This window comes from Uloborus diversus, chromosome 7 (assembly GCF_026930045.1).
Source record: "Uloborus diversus isolate 005 chromosome 7, Udiv.v.3.1, whole genome shotgun sequence".
In the NCBI taxonomy this organism is placed as follows: domain Eukaryota; kingdom Metazoa; phylum Arthropoda; class Arachnida; order Araneae; family Uloboridae; genus Uloborus; species Uloborus diversus.
The window spans coordinates 111,484,581-111,507,695 of NC_072737.1; the positions used below are offsets into that span (position 1 = coordinate 111,484,581).

A 23,115-nucleotide genomic window follows, 5' to 3' on the forward strand; every position below is an offset into this window, starting at 1 on the left:
GTTAAGACTGTTGTTGTTATAATTTGTTGGTGTGGTTTGTGGATTATCAGTTTTCATGGACAGCATGCTGTATGTAGCCTTTTCTGGCGTAAAGTGATCAACTACACTGAAAGTACTTATTCCAAGTGAAAATCTCGATTGGGATGAAATTGTGAATCGCAACATAGTATGGAAGGAAGAATTGGGTTAAAACCAACTTCACCATAGTAAAATTGGCTCCAAGTTCAAAATCCTTTAACTAATGCCAGGAAAATTGTATAGTGGAAACAAAAATGTAACAGATAGTTAAAAGCAAAATGTTGATTTAATTGCATTCAGAATCTTTGTTTGGTACTTCTGTGTTATAAGATGATTGCGGCGCATTTTCAATCCTAGCAATGTTTTCATATTTATTTTCGCAATGTTTGGTCTTAGAAACTACTTTTTTGACAATATCGTGCGTTAAATATGTATACGAAACCAGCTCAGAGCTTCCCTATGTGGATGACTGTGGGGAAGAGAAGGCCTATATTCAGAAGTAGACTTCTTATAGCTGAAATGATTATAATGCTGATGAAGTGATTATATGTATATCTCTCGTTTTTCGGAAGCATATCCAACGACTGGCGAGAATCTTAATATTTCGTTATCGTGATGCGTTTCAAGTACATTTGAAAAAGTATGGAACCTTAGAAAAACAGGTGTTGACAAAAAAAAAAAAAAAAAAAAAACTTTTCAAGCCGAGCGAGGCTCGGTCGTCCAGGTACTAATCATTTAAAGTGCTTTCTTGATCACTCTAAGGCTTTATTACATTGTAATTTTGTTATTGATACATGTTCTTACAGTTTTTATGAAATTTTAGATTACAGAACCTAATAAAAGCATCATTTTCCTTTCATTTGAAAGTACAATTCTCTTAGTTTACCATACTCTTTAGATGTGTAGGAAAATGTCTAAAATGCTATGCATTTAAATGCTATGCATTTTGCCACTAACAAGACACAAGCGATTATACAGCTTGAGGATTTTGTATTTTCCAGGGAGGAGGTTTTATTTCATTTGAAAAAGATTAAAGCAACTAAAGCTCCGGGACCAGATAATATCTATCCAAAAATTTTAGTTGAATGTGCAGAGGAATTAGTGGATGTTATTTTGAATATTTTCAATGCTTCTTATAACTCGGGGACGGTGCCAGAGGACTGGAAGCTGGCTAACATAATGCCACTCTTCAAGAAGGGGTCTAAAGGTATTGCTGGGAATTATAGACCTGTAAGTTTGACTTCGGTGATTTGTAAGATTTTCGAAACTTTGATCAAAATTAAGATCATGATGTTCTTAGAGACTAATAGTCTGTTGACTAGTTTGCAGTATGGTTTCAGGAAAGGTAAATCCTGTACTACTAATTTATTGCATTTCTACGACAAGGTTACCTCAGCTTTAGATAACAAAAAATGTGTGGATGTTGTTTATATTGATTTTCAAAAAGCTTTTGACAAGGTACCGCATGTTGCTCTTCTCAGCAAGTTAGCTGACATTGGAATAGGAGGAAAAACTTTACTTTGGGTTAGAAATTGGCTTACTGGTAGGAAGCAAAGAGTAGTTGTGAGAGGAAATCATTCTAATTGGAGTGATGTTTTAAGTGGGGTTCCTCAAGGATCAGTTTTAGGGCCTCTTTTGTTTATTATATTTATGAATGACATCAATGAAAATATTTCTGGAAGCATGAATTGTTTTGCTGACGATGTAAAAGTTATGGGGATTGTCGAAAATGAAGAACAAGTAAAACAGCTGCAAGAGGATTTAGATCATATTACTAAGTGGGCAGATAAATGGGGTATGGCAGTTAATGTAGGGAAATGTCAAGTGCTACACTTAGGTCATGGAAATAAGCGTATGAGATATCGTTTACAGGGTTCAGTCATAAATCAGGCAGAAAATGTTATGGATCTGGGTGTCTTTATAAATCAGGACTTCAAGTTTAGTCAACAGTGCAGTATTGCTAGTAACAAAGCCAACAAAATGCTTGGGTTCATCAATAGATCTATTTCAAACAAATCTAAGAAAGTTCTTCTGCCTTTATATAGGAGTTTAGTAAGACCTCATTTGGAGTATGCTGTTCAGTTTTGGTCGCCTTATCTGAAGAAAGATATTTTTGTATTGGAAAGGGTTCAAAGAAGGGTAACTAAATTAGTAAGAGGACTCTCAGATTTAGATTATGATACCAGACTTAATAGGCTTAACATGTATAGCCTGGAGCAAAGGAGAGTCAGAGGGGACATGATTCAGTTATTTAAATTTATCAAAATGAAAGATGTAAATGGATTAAATTTTTGCGGGGAAAGCAGGACAAGGGGTCATTGTTTTAAGCTATTTAAATCTCAGGCTAACTTGGAAATCAGGAAAAACTACTACTTTAGCAGGGTCGTGGGCACTTGGAATAGCTTACCGGAAGAGGCGGTAATGAGCAAGGGAGTGGATAGCTTTAAGAGGGCCATTGATCTTCATTGGGGACTAATTAATTGACTAGGACCAGCCTAGCTGGGCCCCAGAGCCTGTTGCTGGTCGTCACATTTGTATTTGTATTTGTATTTGTATTTAAGAAGTGTTGCTTTTAAAGCTCGTACATGAGTACTAGTGCATACGAGGCTGGTTCAAAATTACATGTAAAAAAAACGTTTCTCCCAGATAATAGGACACTCTTCAATATTTTTAGACTTGTATGATAGCAATATACTGGAAGAATTTCAGCTTCCTATTTCAACTGAATGAGGATGCTCAACCCCTTCCCCCAAACTTCATATGCATGGGGTGGGGGATTAAAAAAATACATTGAACCGAAAAAAAAATATGCTACATATTATAATATACACGAGTGATATGTATATACATTGCAATAAAATAATTATTTGCAAAAAGAAAAACAGCTGGGGAAATTAAATATTTCTAAATTTGTGACATTTTCTATGCAACGGCTAATGTTAAATTAATGGGTCATTGATCACCGTCTTAAAATTTGAGTAAGAAGCTAAAACTTTTACAGCATAATACTATTAGTAAATCTAAAAAAAGGGGGGTGTCCTGGACTCTAGCTGAAAAAAAAATTTTTGAACCACCCTAGTGCACACACTCATTATTTAAGTTATTAAAAAAAATCGACTATTTAACAGATGCAAAACGAAGTAGTGTGGGGTTCACACCAATTTTTTTTTTAAAGTAGCTACACGCTTTTGTTATTTGCGACAGTTTTCACGTTCTTAATATAGTGTACCATTAACACTTCGGGAGTGAGATTATAACTTGGCCTTAAAATGTGATATCGAGAAAATAAAACCGAAACTGTTTGTAGTGGACAGGTAGGACGAATGAATAGTGCTCAGAAAGATTTTCCATGCAACAGAGACTCTTTAGATCATTCGGTCGTAGAAATGTGAGAAAATGAGAAAAAATTCTCTGGTTACTCACAGTGGCCAGCTTCTCGATGTAGCAGTCTGGAGCGCCAAGAGACGCAAGGCCGATCTCTTGAGAAAATCTTGCAAAATCTGGGTCTGCAAACAGTGGAGCATGGCCCAGAAGTTCGTGACACACATCTCTGAAATGAATAAAAATTAAACTCTTTTGAAATTTATTACTAGAAAGTCGCCCGTCAAGGTACGACAGGTGAAAATTGCTTCAACTCTTCTACATTTGAACGAAGCCATTGCCTGTTTGGTGGTATTTTGATAATTGAAATTGTAACCCCAACTCCAGTGGATGAACCCTAAACTGCAGTGGATAGCGTTCATTGCCGACCACTTTATCCGTTTCTTTATTTCCCTAAAATGACACAGTCATAACAGTTACGTGACTGGATCCAGTTCAGCGTTGTCAAAATAAAGCATTTCTCTGCATGACAAACGTGGCGAAAAAATATTATGAAATCATCATGACGTGGCACGAGTTTCATTGTTGATGACGTCAGCGTTACTCGATCATTCGTTATTATATATATGAGGATTGACACTAGTTTTGTTACTATCATTATTTATTCTACTATTGTTATTGTTATTATTATCAGTAATACTGTTATTAACTCTATTATTTTGCTATTAAAATTAGCTCTACTATAGTTGTTATTATTATTAACTCTATTATTATTATTATTATTATTATTATTATTATTATTATCAGTAATACTGTTATTAACTCTATTATTTTGCCATTAAAATTAGCTCTACTATAGTTGTTATTATTATTAACTCTATTATTATTATTATTATTATTATTATTATTATTATTATTGCTATTACTAGTATTATTATTATTAATTAAGTCTTATTAACTCTATTTTTTGGTTTTATTATTAACATTATTATTGGATTATTATTGTTGACGCAGTGTCATTATTGTAATTAACACTGTTATTGTGTTTGCTATAACATTTTACACTATTGTTACTGTAATTAATATTGAAAATATTATTGTTGTCTTTATTATTATTATCACTAATATTATTGTTGTTGTTATTATTATTACTGTCACTTATATTATTGTTGTTGTTATTATTATTATCAACTAATTGTTATATATTGATATTATTATTAGTATTATTATTATTATCACTGTTGTTGTTGCTGTAATAGTTTTCCTCATTGAATCATGCGTAGTTTTCCAATACAATAGATCTAGATGAGGTAAGGTCTTGCATTTAAGGTCATAAATGGCAAAACTTTTTCACAGGTAATAAAACAAGACTTTGATTTTATTGAACTTTCCACTCTAAATGATATCTATACACTCAGTTCTTTTTTTTTAACTCTCAGCGTTACCTTCTGCAAATTGTTTGCTAAAATTTAATGGCTATACTTTGAAAAGTGAAACTTTGGAATATGCTGTATAATTTGGCCTAGGTACACTCATATCAAAGTTAGAACTAAAAACGTTTACCTTTGTGTAAAAAAACTAAATAAATGATACTGAATAAATGGTGCAGTCAATGTGATTAAATCACAAAATTTGAAGGGAAAAAAATAGTGGAATTGTGTATACCATGTTTCCAAATTTTGTGCTTTAATTTCGTTGATCTTGTCATTTATTTCAATCAAAGTCAATATACTTAATGCGTAGAGACTAACATCCGAAAAGTAGCGAAAGTTCTCGAATGTAATTCAAATATTTATTACGCGCCATCCGTTATTTTTCTTCCTAATGGCGAAGATGAAGATGAAGTCATATATTTAATCATAGACTGAGGTCACCAACTGATGGAAGCGGCTTGCTGCTGACATTATACCCAAATATGGATGAATATACTCATTTCATTGACTGTAAGATATAGCCGTCATCATATAGTATATGCTCAGAAAGCAGATAAGAATTGCTAAAGTAAAAGTTAATTTTTGTCAGAGCAAATAACTGTAGTTGCTACAACAATTTTTGCGCAGATCCTTCCTGTAGGAAAAAAAGGGCCGAATTTCAATATTACAGTAGTACCTCCTATAAGGGACACCTCTATTGAAGAGACACTTTTTCCGGTCCCAGTCCCTTCAAATGGGGAATTTCATGCATTTGTCCCTCATTAAGGAACAGTCACAGAGAAAAATTGTTAAAAAAAAAAACCGTATAAATGTCATAAAAATATCGAATTTATAGGAATTAAAGGTTCCCTTTTGTCCAAAAATTAACTGGTACAAGTTTATCTTGATATTAACAGGCAAATAAATATTCTTAAATTCTTGCCGAGGCTCTTACACTCATGATTTTTCTCTCGTCAATATTTTCGAATGGGCTAAGACCCAACTGAGATAGTGTGCCGTCCATGACAATCTTTGTGTAGAAAACTTGAAATATGATCACTGTTTTCCGCATTTTAAATTACATGACATCAAACAAATCCATGTAACATATTACTTCAAAATTGTTTCTACAGTATTATCAAAAGATACATCAATATCAAAATCATGAATCGCACTGTAGATTTTGTGGTTACAAGTGAAACACACCATATCAACTTTCGTATTTTCAGCTTTTTAGGGCTGCAAAACTGAGATATTGGTGGAATGGAGCCCACTGATTCATATATTTGTTCATTTAATTATTTTATTTTATTTTTCAACGTTTGATAATAACCTAGTAGCATTCACAGGTGAACAAGGCCATATCCAGAAATTTTTTTCGGAAGGGGCCCGGATTCGCACAGTACTCTAACACACATGACATCGTGGCATATAGACACACATACACGCATAAAAATATTTAATATAGAAGATGTTTTTTGTCTCGATTTTTAATGATTCCACTGTTGGACGGTTTGTCAATTTTATTTTTAATTTCTCTTTTTTTTTTAAATTTACCTTTGTAGTGGTAAGGATAACAGGAGAGTGTCACTTTAAGTCGAATGTAGAACATCCACAATTTCAGGGGGTCCAGGGGTTACTCCCTCGGGAAATTTTTTGAAAAATAGATATAAAAATCTGTATTTTGAGGCCTTATATGGGGTAATTGAGACTACAAAAATATGAAGAAAATAGGCAAGCAAAGTCTTTCAAAAGTTATGCTTTCTTTTGCAAATCAAGATCAATCAAAATAAAAATTGCTTGCTCGACAAATCGTTGACATTAATCGACAAAGAGGAAAAACGAGAGAGGAGGAACAAAAAGCACATCGTCATTTGCTCATATCGGCTTTTAGTGTATTTTGTTTTTGATCACTTCCCAACATCCCCCCCCCCTCCATCTCATTTTCATCAAATGCCTTACAGTATAAAAAATGTACAAAATGGTTTAAAAGAAACGGTGTAGAAATTCAGAAAATAAGAACGAAAGAGTAATATTCTGGCCATTTGGACAATTCATACTTTATTTTCTTGATAAGAGATAAAATTGAAGAACTTTTAAAGGAATTTCAAAAACCTAAATAATTTTCAAAGACTCTAGAACAGTTGATATTATTTAAAGCATTTTATTTGCACTTTTCAGAAGTTGATTGCAGACTTAAAAACTGATTATAACTGTGTAAGACACACCCGTTTTAAGCTAAAAGTAAATGTAACGAAATATTTCTAAAAACAAATATTTTCTTTTTTTCAATAACAAGTAGTGCAGAAAATGAAATCGAGTAAAGTAAGTGTTATTTTTATTCTCATGCTTAAGATATTAACAGTATGCAGTAGAAGCAAGATAAAAACAAACAATAACCATAGAACTTTCAAAATACTGCACTTGGTATTAAATAAATGGCAAGACGTGGAACATATTAGTCACAAAAATGTATCTTGAAAAATATGCTACAAAAAACGCGAGAATCATGATTTTTGCATTTTTTACTCAGGATGTATCAAAGAGCTGAATTTGGCACATCTTGGTAACCAGATACTAGCCTAATCGAAACTTAGGGGCCCGGAACCTTGGGGAGTCCCCGGCTCGAAATCAGTGCAGTGTAAGTTTTATAAAAGTTTTAGGAGGAGGAGGGCAGAGGCGTGCACAGGGGGGAGAAGGGACATTTGTTGGCCCGGTTCAGAGTCTGAAGGGGGCCCAATATTTTTAAAATTAAGGGTGAAAAGAGGGGTAAACAATATGGAGGGGACCCGAAAAAGTCATTTGGGACGGGCCCCGAAATTTCTGTGCATGCCCCTGGAGGAGGGCAAGTCCACCAAACTGACAAGGGGTCTGCCTTGGCCCTGGACGACCCTGAATTGAATTGGGAAAGAGAGCAGGAAGTCCTAATTAAGGGTCTAAATTTCAACTAGAATTGCTTTTTCTGTATTTCTTCAAATTTTCACTGTATAAATAAACTTTGTTATTTTCCTTTTCTAACATTAGAAATTAAAAAAAAGAAACTCTTTTGTTTTACGGTACAAAACATTTCGGGTTTCGGGGAGGGGGCGGGCTCGTAGCCCCCCCCCCCTGGATACGGCCCTGCAGGTGAAAGACACCAATGAAAAACATGTTCTTTGACTTCGAGTCCCTCACTTGTAATCACACTTTATTTTTCCAATTTTTTTCAATTTATTATTTTTTTTCCAATTCATCGCTCTGTTGTGTATTTCATATATTTCTTCTTTAGCCCTGGCTATTGGGTCCGGTAATTTACTGAATATACTGAATTACTTCTAAGCCCGCCGTTTTAAAGTGCTTGATAACAATTAACGTCATAACTAGAGTAAATTATTAGGTATGCTTCAAAAATTTCGTTATGAATAAATGATCGTAAAAAGTGCTTTCTACTCAATTAAACTGTTAATAAAATCTTCTCTACTAATTTCCTTTTAATATATAAAGGTCAAACTTTAAGAAGTGAAACTGAGGAATACCAATCTAGTCTATGTTTTCGTACACTCTTATGCACTCTTTCAAAGAAAAAATTGTTTACATACATGATCTTTCTAAATCCAAGTTTGTAACAAAAATACTATCAAAATTTTTGAATCAAGAATCGCACAGCACATTCATTATCGAAATTTACATCTCCTCTATCCATCTATATACATATATATCTAACTTTTTTTTTTCAACTTAGCTGAGAGTACTGAGTTTATAAGCAAATTTAAAAAAAAAAGCCATTTTTATATGTCTGACAAAAAACTACTGTCATAACTATAGAAAGCAATAACCTAGTAGTCATGACTATAAATACTCTTAATGACAAAATCACTGTCCAAAAGCATTTTTCCCACATTAATATACAGCAAGAAAATATAGTACTGACTGTTAATGACTATAAAATCGTCCGTCATGGTATGACGGGTGAAAATTGCTTCTACATTTGAACGAAGCAATTGCCTGTTTGGTGATATTTTGATAGTTGAAATTTTAACCTTAACTCCAGTGAACTAATCCTAAACTCCAGTAGATAGCGTTCATTGTTGACCACATTTTCGTTTCTTCATTCCCCTGAAATGACAGTCTTACCTGTAAAACAATTAAGTTACCGGATCCACTTCAGCCTTGTCGCAATAAAGCCTGTTAAACATTATCAAAGAAATATTATCAAATTATCATGCTATGGCGGGAGTTTCATTGTTGGTGATGTCAGGAGCGTTACTCGATCAGTGAATTGACTATATATATATATACACATGAGGGTATTTCTCTGATAAAGCAATTTGACAAAATATTTTAAGGGTGTATACTTACGGTTCTGGTGTGTAGAAAGGTTTTGATGGATGCCTTATGTACTGTGTTGAATGAAATACTCTAAATGCCAAACCCGCTAGAAAATCTCTAGAGCTTAAAAGACCAGCAACCGGGCGTAGTGTAAAGCCAGTGCAATCTAAAAAAATAGAAAAAAAACGACTTCTTTATTGTATGCCACTGTTTGTTTCAGACTTGTACACCTAGTGCAGTAATTTGTGTTTACAACCGCGTAATAAAATAAGGAATGCAGTTTCTGCCAACTTTGCCCTAGTCAAAAATTTTACTGAACTTTACGATCGTGGACTAGTATCCTCACCACTGTAATACATGGGGGGGGGGAAGCCGTTTTCCATAATGTTTGATTTTTTATGGTAAAAATATTCTAAATTCATATAGATTGGTTTCAAAACGCCTTTTCTTTTGGTGAGTCCCTCTAAAGTCCACAACTCCAGTTATGATCCTCACAGTATTAAAGATTCTAGAAAGTACCCATAGCTAAGATTGTTTGCCAAAATTGGTAACGCTAGAGCTAAATGGGCATTCAAAGCTGCAGCTCATAATATGAGCTGCAGATTTGGATACCCATTTCACGGCATGATAATATCATGCCATGTAAAGAAGTTATGGAGATACGTTTATCGTTCAGTGCATTGCAAAAGGTTGAAAATGATACACATAACCCGAGATAATCAGTAACAAACTTTGTAACTTCATGTTGTTGTAGCAAGTTTATTTCTGTTACTTTTAACGTTTTGGTTTTATTGTTATTTTAAATCATCAATTGATCAAATACTTATCTTCCTTCATGCAAACTATCAAGCTCTCGTTGCAACAAGTTTCTGACAAAATGTCTCTCCTTCAACCTCGAACATTTTGAGTTGCAATATAAATCTTTGTATACTTCAAATAATTTTAAATTAGAAGTGCATAGAAGCAAAGTTTTGCAACAAAGACAAAAATTTGGAGTTAACTAAAGTGCAAATGACAGTAGAAACCAAAGATAGGGCCGCGTGCCTTGTCTATAATGGTCAGAGAAGTCCGACTGAGACAGGACGGTTGGGGTTCAAGTCCCGACTTGGGGGCATGGCCGTACTTTCTCTTTTCTTTCCTTGTCCTTTCTTTGTGTGAATGGTTGCCTACGCTATAAACGGGTCCTTATGGCATGTGTGTACTGTAGAAGTCGGACTTCACACCAAATTATGGTACAGTTGGAAAAGTGAAGCAGCGCACCCCAAATTGACAGCCTAGCTAGCACACGACAACAACAATTAAAGATATGGGTTTTTTTTTTTCTTCTTTCTTTCAAAGGCATGAAAATATTTTTTGATATTTTTAGAGGAATGAAATTTATTTTGATGGAATGAAAAGTATGAAATATTGAAGACCAATTCCAAACGAACTTTCTGTGAATGAAATGGAAAGTGGCAGGAGAGGGGGCATACGGATATAATTTTTAATATTTTGAGCGTTTGATATTTTCTTTTTAAAAAGAAGCATTTAAATTTACTTTAAAAACTCCAATTACTTTTTCATTTTCTACAGTCAGAAATTTTTATTTCATATACAAAGCGTGAGAATACGCTTGACTAAATATTGAAGCGTGTCTCCGATTTTCAATGCGCGAAATATGCTGTGGAGGCGTTAAAAATAACTCCAGTTAAAACCATGATCTATTTTGTGCCAGAAACTGGCAGGTGCTGTTCTTCAGTTTCTATTGAGAGGTGCTATAATCAAAAAGAAAAAAAAACCACTTAGTAAAACACCCGTATGATTCAAAAATTAAAAAATATCCCTACTGGACCCCTAATGACGGGTCTTTTTGAGAGTCGGAACCTATTGGTTTTGACCCTGATGCATATAAACAACCTTTACTCAGTTAGAGACCTTGTAATAAATAGTTGTGGGACTCCTGATTGGCCGGTCAACTCAAACGGGTCGGCCATGTTTTTTCTCCCATCAAATGTATTCAACAAATTTCGTTCCTCGGAAGTACTGGATTCCCATTTTAATTCTCCCTCTCCCCTTGAATAATGTCTAGAAGACATGTCTTACTTCGATATTAAAAAAATATTAGAGCGTGCAAAACGATGGATGACGTATCCACGTGGTAGCCAATCAGAAGTCTCCACATTTTTACATGGTCTGTAGCAGAGTAATAGTTGTTTATAAGCGACCCACATACCCTCCCCCTGGGTGACCGAAGGACTAATTACAGTTCTTTGTTTCCCCCAGCATATATTGATAGAGAGCATATTGTGTCAAATTTTACCTTTCAAGAAGTTGGAAACATCTTCCAGCTGTGGTATGTTGTCTTCTCTGTATCCACAGTTTTCAATCATTAGAGGAAATATGTGATTGTGTTCTCTGCAGGCATGTGTGGGATATAATTTTGTGAGCTCTTTGAAGACTGTGCCCCTAAAAAATATGACAGGATAAAATCAACAGTTTAAAGTAGCAAACTATGTGCCGGCAAAAAAAAAAAAAAAATCTTTACATGTGGTCGGCAATGAAAAACCTAACATGCAAAGTTCTTGTCATGATTTTACTTGGCATGCTCACTTGTGATTTGGCCGAATACTGAATATTCGGCCTAGATTGTGACCGAATATATAATCGACTTTTCAAACCTACAAAACTGCAGTTTGTCAATACTCAAGAGCACCTTAGCCCTTACGGCTCTGCAAGTTGGTGCAAGTTGTTTTGAAACCCAGGGAAGGGGTGTTTTTTATTCCAAAGGGAACTCATAATGCGTTTTTAATCTGCTTCTTTTTAATTGACGATTTAAATCTTTGTGAAGCAATCTTCGAGGCTTGGTGAGCGTCAGCGAGCAGAGGGCGGAGCCCCCTAGTATTTAAAAAAAAAAAAATCCTTTCTAAAATTAATAAATTATAGTATTACGAATTTAAAATAATACTGAGAAGATTTGAACAATAATAATGCAGCATTTAACGAAATTAGTATGGTTAATGAAATATTGGTGATCTTGGGATAATCTCACCATGTTTTCGTTTCTTCATCTGTGTATTTGACTCTCGGTATGATTTGACCACTGAAAGAAAGAAAAAACGCAATACAATTGAAAGGAATTTTATATCAGTTAAGATGTAACAGTTTGATAGCCTAAAAACTATAATTTAAAACTTCATTGTAAATTTTAAAACATTAAATTTCTTTCAAAATCAATTTATAAATTTCTCAACAACATTTTTAAAATTCGATTCCGGAGTATTGAGAGCTTAGATTTTTATCATAAAATAAATAATAGCGTAAGAAGCTAAGTATTTTCTTTAATGTGTTCAATTTCACAAAGGTGGCTCTTTAAAAACAATTTCATGAAGGCCTAAGATCTGAATTCAACTTTTAGCACATAATGAGCTTCGAAAAATATTTTGCAATAAAAGTGACTCTAAAAAACTTATCTCTATCTTCATTTTGATTTTAAAATTATCAAGACTAGAATATTTTTACTAGTTCTCTTCGGATGTTATCCTTATATATTATTTCTGTAGCCTGTTTTTTGTCGCTACACGAGATTTTCCTCATTTCTTGATCGATTTCTTTGATTTACCCCTCATTTTAAAGCTTATCGTGCAGGCTAATGACGAAAAATAGACCCAAGGTCTGAAAATTGTTTTTTTATGACAAAAAACATGTTTTAAAGCACCGGGCTGCGGTTTTCGGTTAAAATTATAAGTTAAACTTGCGTTGAGACCGACGAAGCTGAATGGCTCGATCGGCAGAGCGTTCGACTGGTAGCCAGAAGAACGAATGTTCGGTCCGAACCCGGACGATCTGCATCGAAATGTTAGACAAATATCACGCATTACATGAACACTTAAAATACAATAAATAACATGAGTGAGGCAATAAATGCGATGGGCTGATGGGCAACCTCCTTGCTGTTACGAAAACTTGATGCAACCTGAAGCTAAATTGGTTCTTAATTGTAAGGAGTTTTTTTTCTTTTGGTTTATTTTTAAAGCATTGGCTCCAGTCAGAAAACTAAAGCACAATGTAAGCGAAAACACAAGTATCAGGTTTAAGATTTCTGAATACAATGGAATAATTTTTTGTTCAGAAAAAGAAAGTCGTATACTGAAATGTAGATTTTTTCACCCTTACAATTCATTAACAGTTTTTGACCCTTTGTACAAATAAAAAAATTACTACCCCAAATTGAAATTACGATTTTGTTTACTTAACCTGTGAATATTTATTAGAATGCGTAGTAAAACATTCAAATTACTAGCAACTCGATAGGTAAAATATAATTTGTTTTTCTTCTTTCGGCAAAAAACAAATAGCCAATCACATTTTTATTACATTACAAAAGCTACGCCTAAGAAATGAACTTAGTTCAACTGATACTGTATTTTAACCGTTCGGTGAAATGATGAACATGTGCTGCCAGCTAAGCCATAACGGTTCAAGCAGCCTGCGATAACGAATTGCATAAATTTTCAAAAATAGAAACACTTCTCTTCAAAATATTATCTTATATATTATTTCTGTGGATTATTTATCTGTTAGTATGCAAGATCTTTCTTATTTCTTGAAGAAATCCCCCCCCCCCTCATTTTAAAGCTTATCGGGCCGGTTAATGACGAAAAATAGACCTATGGTCTAAAAATCAATTTTTCGGAAACGCCCCATGCTGTTGAAAACTTTGATGTAGCCTGTAGTTCTTATGCAATTTTTTTTAAAGCGAAATTCTAATACAATTTTCCATTTTTTTGCGTCGATTTCAGCGAAAAAAAATTCACAATTAAGCTGTGCGGGTGTGTGGGTGTTTTTTTTTTTTTTTTTAAATAAAGTTTAAAAGCACTGGACTTAATTGTTCGGTTAAATTGATAAGTTTTTTTCGGTAGAGCGTTCGGCTCTAAACTAGCTGAACTTCAGGCTCTCCCGGAGCGTCCACAATTATAGCTAATTAAGATTAATATTACGCATTTCATGTCCTCATAACATACAACAAATAACACACGTAAGGCAGTAAAATAAATGCAACGGGATTGCTCCTTAGCGTTTCGACTCCTTTATGCAGGCTACGGTAATTTTTCAGATAAGTTGACTATTAATCGAAGGGGTTTTTTTTTCTTTTTTTCAAGCTTTGACTCCGTTCAGATAACTAAGCATAATGTAAGCATAAAAAAAATTACATTTTAAAACTCAGACCTCAAGACCCTTTCTATGCAGAAAACCTTTTCCATTATATGCTGAAATGTAGATTTTTCCAATAGCAGTGTTCGATCTTTTGTATAAACAAAAAATATTACGTCAAATTGAAATTACGAGTTTCACTCAGTAAACCTTTAACTATATTCGAATAGGATGTTAAACATCAAAATTATTAACAACTTCAAAAGTAAGACATAATTTTCTACTCCTCTGTTTTCGGCAGGAAAAAAAAATGCATTTTGTCTACGTTCGAAAGATTGCACTTAAAACACGAACTCATTTCAACTGGTTCTGATTTTGAATTTTAAGTGTTCGATTAAAATAAAAACATGTGCTGGCGTTCAAGCCGTAACGATTAAAGCAGCCTGCTATGGGAGAGTGTATCAATTTTCAAAAATAAAAACAGTCATTTTCAATCTGATTTATTATTTCTCTAGAATGTTTGTTTCAATCGCTACGCGAGATTCCTTAATCAAATTCCTTTTTTTCCCGAATAATTTTAAAACGTATCATTCACGCATGGTCTTTTTTTTTCTTCCTTTTTTTTTTGGGGGGGGGGGGGGGAAAGCTTTTTTGCTGTTTAGTTAATGCACATTGCTTCAATAAATAGCATTCGAAAACGAAGGCGCAGTTGCTCGGTTGTTTAGAGTGTCGTACTGATACTCAGAATGTCTCCAGTTCGAATCCGTGCCAATAAATATCTCCTAATGCTTCTTTTTTTCCCGTCAGAGGCTCACATAGGCAGGATTGTATTTGCCACAACCCGTTTTTTCACATGCACAATTACTGCTTTTCACGAGTCACTCAGTCACACTTTTAATGATATTTATGTTTGTATTGAAAATACGTACAACCATATAGTGAGCGATGATCACATTATCACAACATTGTATTTAACGAGATTTTGTTGCCGATGTCATCAAATTACATGCCTACTTTTGTGCGTTTACTTTTTCTCGTTTACTTGAATCCTTTTCCTTTTTTCGATTACTCTTCATAATGTTCTTTTGTTGAAATTTTTAGAGTGAAATGCCATATGAAACGATTTGAAGCACAGTGCGGAGTTCCGCAGGGGTCGACTAGTTACTAAAAAAGGAGAAACCATTCTCTCTTTCTCTCTCTCTTTTAAGAGGAAAAAAAATGTTTTTTCCCGTGAGAATAGATATATCCCCTCTACTAGTGTTTGAAAGTTAATAGCATTTCGTGACAGTTATAGAGTGTGTGTGTGTGTGTGTGTGTGTGTGTGCATAGTTTCTTCTAGTTTTAATAAATCTTCTACTTTTATATTTAGAAGTGTGATTTTACAAAATAACAGCTAAATAAATTTGACTTTTATTTCCAATCATCGGAAAAAAATAAAAATAATAAAATGCATTATCTGTTTTTAGGAAATTGAATATGAATCATTAATATTCTATTCCATTAACTGAGTTTCATATGTGCATCAAATTTTTTGTATCACGTTTTGCTTTTCTTGTAAATAACGTGCCAATAAATTACAAATGATATGTAAAAAAAAAAAGAAAAGAAAGAGAAAAACATACGTTTCTGACAACCTGAGGACAAAAAAAAAAAAAAAAAAGAACTTACTGTCTGTAGTGGAACGCAATGTCTGCAAAATATTTCCTCCTAGCTCTGTAAGTAGGATCGGTGAATCCCTAAAAAACGTAATAAAAAAAATTGAAGCGAAAAGTACCATAAAATCATAAAATCGAAGACCACAAAATAATTTTTAGTCTGAGGTTTTACGAAGCTAAAATTAACAGTCGAAATGAAACCAAGTTACAGTAACAGATTGTGTAAGACATGTGGATAAGATAGCTGAAAACAGAACTGACATGCAAGCAAGCCCGTCATTTCGACGTTTTCCAGGGCGGGGAGAGGGGGGCGAAGATGTATTCTCAATGCAATTTATACCGAAAAAAACAACCAAAACCAAGCTCACTTATGTGTAAATACATTAATATCTCAAAGCCATGTCAGATCAATCAATGGGGTTGTTTCTGTCAGTCAAAAGTACTACTTTTAGTCATTAAAATTGATAGAATAAGCAAAGAAAAAAAAAAAAAAACACGGAGACAGAAAAACTTTTATTTTCCCAACAGTTATTTTTTATTTAACTTTTTTAAATGTCCCATTTTGGAAATAAGACGGGGTTTTTATGACGTCACAAGTAGGTACTTTGGCGCGCTACTTCATTACCGCGCTAAATGTTAACGCTTTGCTGTCAATCGCGTTGCCAGCTTATGCTAATTTGCGATGTGCACTAATTGCTTCAGTGAATGGCATTTCATCACTTGTTATGTCTTGTGCACAAGCGTAAAAAATGAATTTCAAGCGGCGCACCAATTAAAATAATTGTTAAAAAATATTAAACTTTGTCAAACAATTTAAAAAATGGTTAAATCCTATGTTTTCAAACATGCTCTTTCAGAAAAAATACTTTTAAAATTTCGAAAACAACCCCATTGGCCCCTCCTGACCCCTCCCCTCCTGAAATGACGGGCCTGCCCCTTCGGTTAGAGTTCCACGCTTTTTTTTTTTTTTTTAATTGGTCTCCACACAAAAAAGTAAGCGACTTTTCAGAATAACTATTTTTTAAACTGCTATACCGATCACAAGAAGCAAGAAACAGGTTTTTACATTTCGTCGCCTCAGAGCATAAGATATATCTTAGTGTTATATCTGGCATTAGATAGCTTATGCTCTGAGGCGACGATATTTATGGTGGTTATACACTTACCGGATGGTCAGCATCTAGCTCTGATCCATAAGTAAGAATGTGGTTCGCGAACATATCCAGTTCCTTGACTTTGCGAGGGAACCAGGGAACAGCGGCTGAAATAAAATTCACCATTCAGTTCATCATATAAATACGTTATCGATGTTGTTTCCAAATTACCTATGATTTTACCATGGATGCATATTTCGGCTTCCTAAAGCACAAGTTACAGATTGACCTTGAGAGAGTTTACTTTTTCATGGGAAGAGCGATTAAAAGGAAATTTGCTCAGATAGTTGAATTAAGGTGTAAGCATGCTGTGGGAAGGCAAAATCTGCAATTTTCTCAATTCTCTTTTTTTTTTTTTTTTTTCATTTCTGTCCTCTCTCTATAGTTCTTTAGCTATAAGGTAACGGCATCATGAGCAGACAAGGTACAGACAGTCATCAGTTTGGAGTTAAGTAATAAGAATTTTATGCGGGTAAACTAATGTTGCTGTGGCCATCTAGTGTTATCAGAGTGAATTTCATGAGCCAGTTGGCATTTACAAGGCAGTGGTGGAGGGTTAAGAACAGCCACCACGAGGTCAGCTGGTGGTTTATGTTCATTTCAATTTAATAAGGCTTTAGTTCTAAAAATGAAAAATTTCTGCACGTTTTGAAGAGTAAAAGGGAATTTTGTCCAACTCTCATCTTTTCCTCATCCTATCTGTTACTGAGTATCATCAGATTTATCGGTGTCTGCAACTGTGGGGTCAGACCTTTTTTCGACACAAAATTAACTAATTCAGAGAATCCAGAAGCTGCCAAACGTTAGACGAGATATAGTTGCATGGTAGAAAAATAGTTTTAAAAGTCTAAATACATTAAAAGACGCAGAAAATTGAGTTAACCTGAGAGCAATGTCTTAAGCATGTCTGTTAAAGGTGTTTTTACCCTAGTGTAGAAGCTTGTTTATTTGGTTTTCGCTGAAAATAAAGCATAAAAACAACGTCAAATTTCAACATTACTCTATTGCTTACATGGAATCCAAAAGTATTTCTTCAAATTTTTAAAAAGTTCATTCCTGCAGTTCTTCTTTTTACTTTCCCATGCACGACAGAATAGTAGTGAAATTCAACTTTGCTTCAACAACACTCCTCGTCTCACTAAACCACTCCAACAAGAACTTCCTAAAGGTCTCATTTCTGAACCTAGCGGAGCCAAATATTTTAAGCTCGATATTGATTTTCAGCAACAGAGAGTTCGTGTAGGGGAGACCGGGGCTATTATGTGAAGGAGTAAGTGTGTGAATGTTAAATAATTTTCTTGTTTTTGGTTTGACAGAGCTCTGAGTGAGCTGTTACGTAACCTCGTAGATGCCTCGCTACATTCAGTGTATTCTCAGTGAAATCTGCCAACCCAAACGTGTTGCACGAGAGAAAGTTGTTTTTTCGCAGCGTTAAGTATTTTTTTCATCCTTAGTTATTTTCTTATAAAACGTATAATAGTAGAGTAATTTATCAAAACTTATTAATATTGAATATCCCATGCTTCTACGCAACAATGACGTCTTATTTGGATTATTTAATGAACCCATTTTACAATCAGTGTAACTTGATTTCAATACTGCGACTTGGGGCTAGTAGGCGAACTTTTTTCGGGTAAGTGTGCGAATTCGCAAATTTGCCCTAAGAAAAGTTTTTAGAGCCAAAACATTAAACAATTGAAATTTAAATTCAGTAAAATCTCAATTTAATGAAATAATTGCATAAGTTACATTATTCTTGAGCTTATCATTTGTTTTATATATATGCCTATACAATAGCCAACATACCTGCTCTTCTTTCAGGAAATGAGAAATTACAATAGAAAAACCAACAACGGGAAAACCCCAACAGATGTAATTCTGCATGTATGGTGCATTTTCTAATGGGTAGATGACAGCTGCTGAAATGTTTCCAGATTTCTTAAAGTATTTTGCTAAAAACACTAAATGTTCAAAGAAAAACCTCTGATTCTCTTCCTAGACATTTACGACTCCCACGTCAATAGAAGGGCTTGATTTTTGTAATGAAACTACTACACTACTAAAAATAATAAGAACACTAATCTATTTCCCGCCGCATTATAGCCATAAGTTATTGCCTCTTGATAAGAGTCTCTACATTGCTCATTGAAAAATTGTGTTGATTCCGTTTTTGCTGTGTCCGTTGGTGAATAATCCAGGAAAGCCAATGATGATTTACGACGTACTTAGAGTTTCTTACTGAAGATAGCGCTATGTCTCAGCCAAACCCACATACTGAGCATTACTGCAGATTATATACGACTTCATTTTAAAGCTGGAGAGGGTTAGATCAAAAAAGGATGGAAACGAAATAGGTCTACAGCAATACTCTTTAATACTCCAGTCAAAAAGGCTCTTCAGGAAGAAAGAATCTTCGCAGAAAAACGCAAATTATCACAAAATTCCCCAAAACATACAACAAATCTATGAATCTAAGAGAAAAAGAAAATTACCCCAAAAGAAACATAAAAAGGAAGAATGTAGGAAAATAAAATTATTCATTTCAAATAATGTTTGCATTTTTCAGCATTTACTTCTAAAATCAATTAAACCTTTTATATGGTGTAACGGTGTATATGTATACGGTGTGGTGTGTTTTATATGGTGTATATGGTTATGGTGGTACCTAATTTCAAAGCAATTACAATACTAATTTCGCTTTTTTTCATTAATTGGTAAGTTTTACTTGCTTTCTTTGAAGCATCTTTGAGGCTTTATGTGAAATTTTCTGCATCTATTAGTAATTTTTCTCAATTTGCTAACTTACCCCATACGATACGGCTCGCTAACAAAGTGTGCGAACTCTGCGAAGGTTCCCAAAAAATTATGTAAAAAATAGACAAAGCATAGTACTATCAAAACAAAAATGCGACTTGATTGCTGATACCATAGCAATAAAATAAAAATATTCTACTTTATTTACAATCTTTAAAAAAATGAAGTTTAAAAAGTTCGCCAACCATCTCCGGTCTCGCTTACTTTATGTAAGTGGCGGGTTCAGCAAAAGGAACTTCACAGGCAGGTAATTTCAGTTCCCTGGTGACATTGCGAGTAATATACACGACAAGGATTTATAACACTAAGCGCCGTGCTTGTGCATTGTGCTACGTCTCCATTGTGGGAAAAAAATATTTAAAGTAGGGTAGCCCGACCAGTGAATGAACAGTTAAGCACAATTTCATTTTTTAAAAATCCTAGTAATTTTAAATTCTACACTATACAGATCGTGATAGTTAAAACATTTTAATTGATCTATGTAAATGTCTCTAAAAAATCGCGGGAACTTAAATGGTACCGCTTCCGACTTTTTTAGGTGTTTAAAGAAAAAATGGCACAATGACCCAGTGAATGAACACCTCGAACCAGTAAATGAACACAAATTGGTCCAGGGAATGAACATGATAAATTTTAATTCAAAAAGAAACTAAGTTTCTTTGAGATCTATCTATGTATCGATCTATATAACTATCTATATCTATTTATCTATCTATCTATATCTATTTATCTATATCTATCTATCTATCTATATCTATCTTTTTATATCTCTATCCATCTATCAATATACGTTTCTATCTATTTTTCTATCTACACATCTATCGGTCTATCTCTATGTCTATTTACCTATTTATCAATGTACTTATCCATTTTTCTATCTAACTATCTCTCTATCTTTATATATGTACTTATCTATCTATCTATGTACTTATCTATATATCTATCTACTAATCTATCTATCTACTAATCTATCTATATATATATGTACTTATGTATATATCTATCTATTTATCTATCTATTAATCTACTTATCTATCGATCTATCTATCTACTTATCTATCTATCTGTCTATCTACATAACTATCCTCCCATTTATCTGTCTGTACATCTAAATATCTACTAACCTATTATACAAACCAATCTATTTATCTATCTATCTACCTGCTTTTTTACCTGTCTATCTATCTACCTATCTATCTAACAATCTCCTTATCAATATATCTACCTATCTATATCTATCGGTCTATCTACCTGTCTATATATCTACTATCTATCTCTATATCAGTCTCTCTACCTAGCTATCTATCTCTATATTAGTCTCGCTATCTACCTATCTATTTACCTACTTATTCTATCTCTATATTTATCTACCTATATATCTATTTACCTCTTATTTTATATATATCTATCTCTATAACTTCCTCTATCTATTTATCTATCTATATAAAGACATACATACATATCTAGCTATCTATTCTCTCTCTTTGTATATATATTTCTATTTCTCTATCTCTCTATCTACCTGTCTATCTATCAAGAGAGATAAAGATATGGAAAGATAGATGTAGGTAGGTAGGTTAATATACAGATAGAGATATAGATAGATAAAAGATAAAACTCAGTAAAAAGTGCATTGTTTGCAAAGAAAAAAATAAAGAAATTATAAAATATATATTGAAATACATAAATAAATAAGCATATAAAACTATCTGCATTACAAAAAAGTACGAAAATGAAAATATCTCAAAGAAACTTCAAATTTCCTTTTAAATCAAAAGAACTTTTGCCAGTGTTCATTCACTGGGTTTTCGCAATTTTTCGTACCTAGTGACTGAACACCCCTCTACCTGAAAATTTACGCATTCTGCATTGACTGAAACAATTTAAATCTATAGCCTAAATATGTATACTTAATTTTTCTTTCGTAGAGTTAAAAAATAAAATTTATCGATAAAAATAATATGTATCAAAATAATTGCTAGCACGAAACCAGCCTTATTATTTTGAAAGAGAGAAAAAACGATTCACGGCAGTAAAAATTTCAAATTTTTTCCAGGAAAAAGAAAAAATGAATCCAAATTAACCAATCAGGTGTCAGATAGCTTAGAATATCAATAAAGAACGCTTTTGTAGTGAATTTATTCAGAAAAAAATTTTTGGAAGCTTATTTTTTTTTTTTTAAATGACGCGCTGTTCATTCACTGGGTGGTGTTCATTCACTGGTCGGTCTACCATACTTAGTAGCTATGACCTTTGCATGATACAAAAAGAAATATTCTGGACACAACACATAAAAAATGTGGCTATGGCAATCGGGAAAGCATCTGGCCACTCATTACAAGGTTTTAAATGAGAGAACCTTTTCTGTAAGGTTAATTATACCTTGCTTGATCACTTGGCAAGTTGTTTAACTAATACTGGATAACCTCCCTCCCCCCCCCCCATAAAATTTATGAACTGCTCGATACACTCGATAGTTAGATCGAATTGTGGAGAATATTTACACTACAGTTCTCGGAGCGAACAGCAATTGATGCGGTTTCGCTGTAGACCATTTTGGGGAAGGAGTAGGAACACTCTCACCTGAATAGTCAAGTGAATGCGCATAAGTACTAGGACTCGACCGATGCATCGGCCTGGCCGATGCATCGGCGCCGATGTTTCAACAATTTAGCCGTCGGCATCGGCATCGGCTGCCGATGCTAACTTGTAGGAAACATCGGCCCATCGGCCTTAAAAACATCGAAAAGCCGATGGAATTGGCCGATGTTTTTGAAAAAAAAAGGACCTTTGTTGTTTTACTTTTTAATACAAAGTGAAGGGAGTTATTGTTTTCAAACAAAATTGTTTACTTAAATTTCAGTATGAATTTCTATTTTAGTCACCCCTGAAAGAGTTTTTAATACTGCATTAAGGTACCAAACAAGTTAATTATTGCATTGTTTCTTGCGGCTGGATGTACGTATATATCTCTTAAGCCCTGGTTTCCTAGAAGCAAAGGCGCCAGTCTTCGGCGTCGCTCTCCGCCGAGGAGAAAACTTGATTCTTCTGCGCATGCGCGCCCGAGCTAAACCGACGTGGTGCATCGCCACGTCGGAATCAAATTGACTTTGATTTCAGCGTCAAGCGTGAGCTTTACGCCGGTGTAATCCAATCAAAATGTCGCTAGATTTTTCCCCAGAAGAAACATTTATTGAGATAGTTCAGCTGAATCCTGTGCTATATAACGTATCGAAGATAGGATACAAGGACCAACTAGCAAAAGAAAATTGCTGGAAAGCAATTTCAGAATCGATAAATGTT

At 34.0% G+C, this 23,115-nt stretch overlaps 1 protein-coding gene across 2 annotated transcripts in view; it reads right to left on the minus strand.

Moving 5' to 3' along the window:
* Positions 1–23,115, minus strand: part of LOC129225497 (protein henna-like) — a 76,770-nt gene that overhangs the window by 26,008 nt on the left and 27,647 nt on the right. For both annotated transcript variants that reach the window (XM_054859923.1, XM_054859924.1), the window contains exons 4-9: positions 17,011–17,105; positions 15,858–15,925; positions 12,088–12,138; positions 11,359–11,504; positions 9,090–9,225; positions 3,442–3,568 (exon numbers count right to left, since the gene is read on the minus strand). In XM_054859923.1, coding sequence (XP_054715898.1) covers positions 3,442–3,568; positions 9,090–9,225; positions 11,359–11,504; positions 12,088–12,138; positions 15,858–15,925; positions 17,011–17,105 — 623 coding nt within the window. The remainder of the gene's footprint in view (positions 1–3,441; positions 3,569–9,089; positions 9,226–11,358; positions 11,505–12,087; positions 12,139–15,857; positions 15,926–17,010; positions 17,106–23,115) is intronic.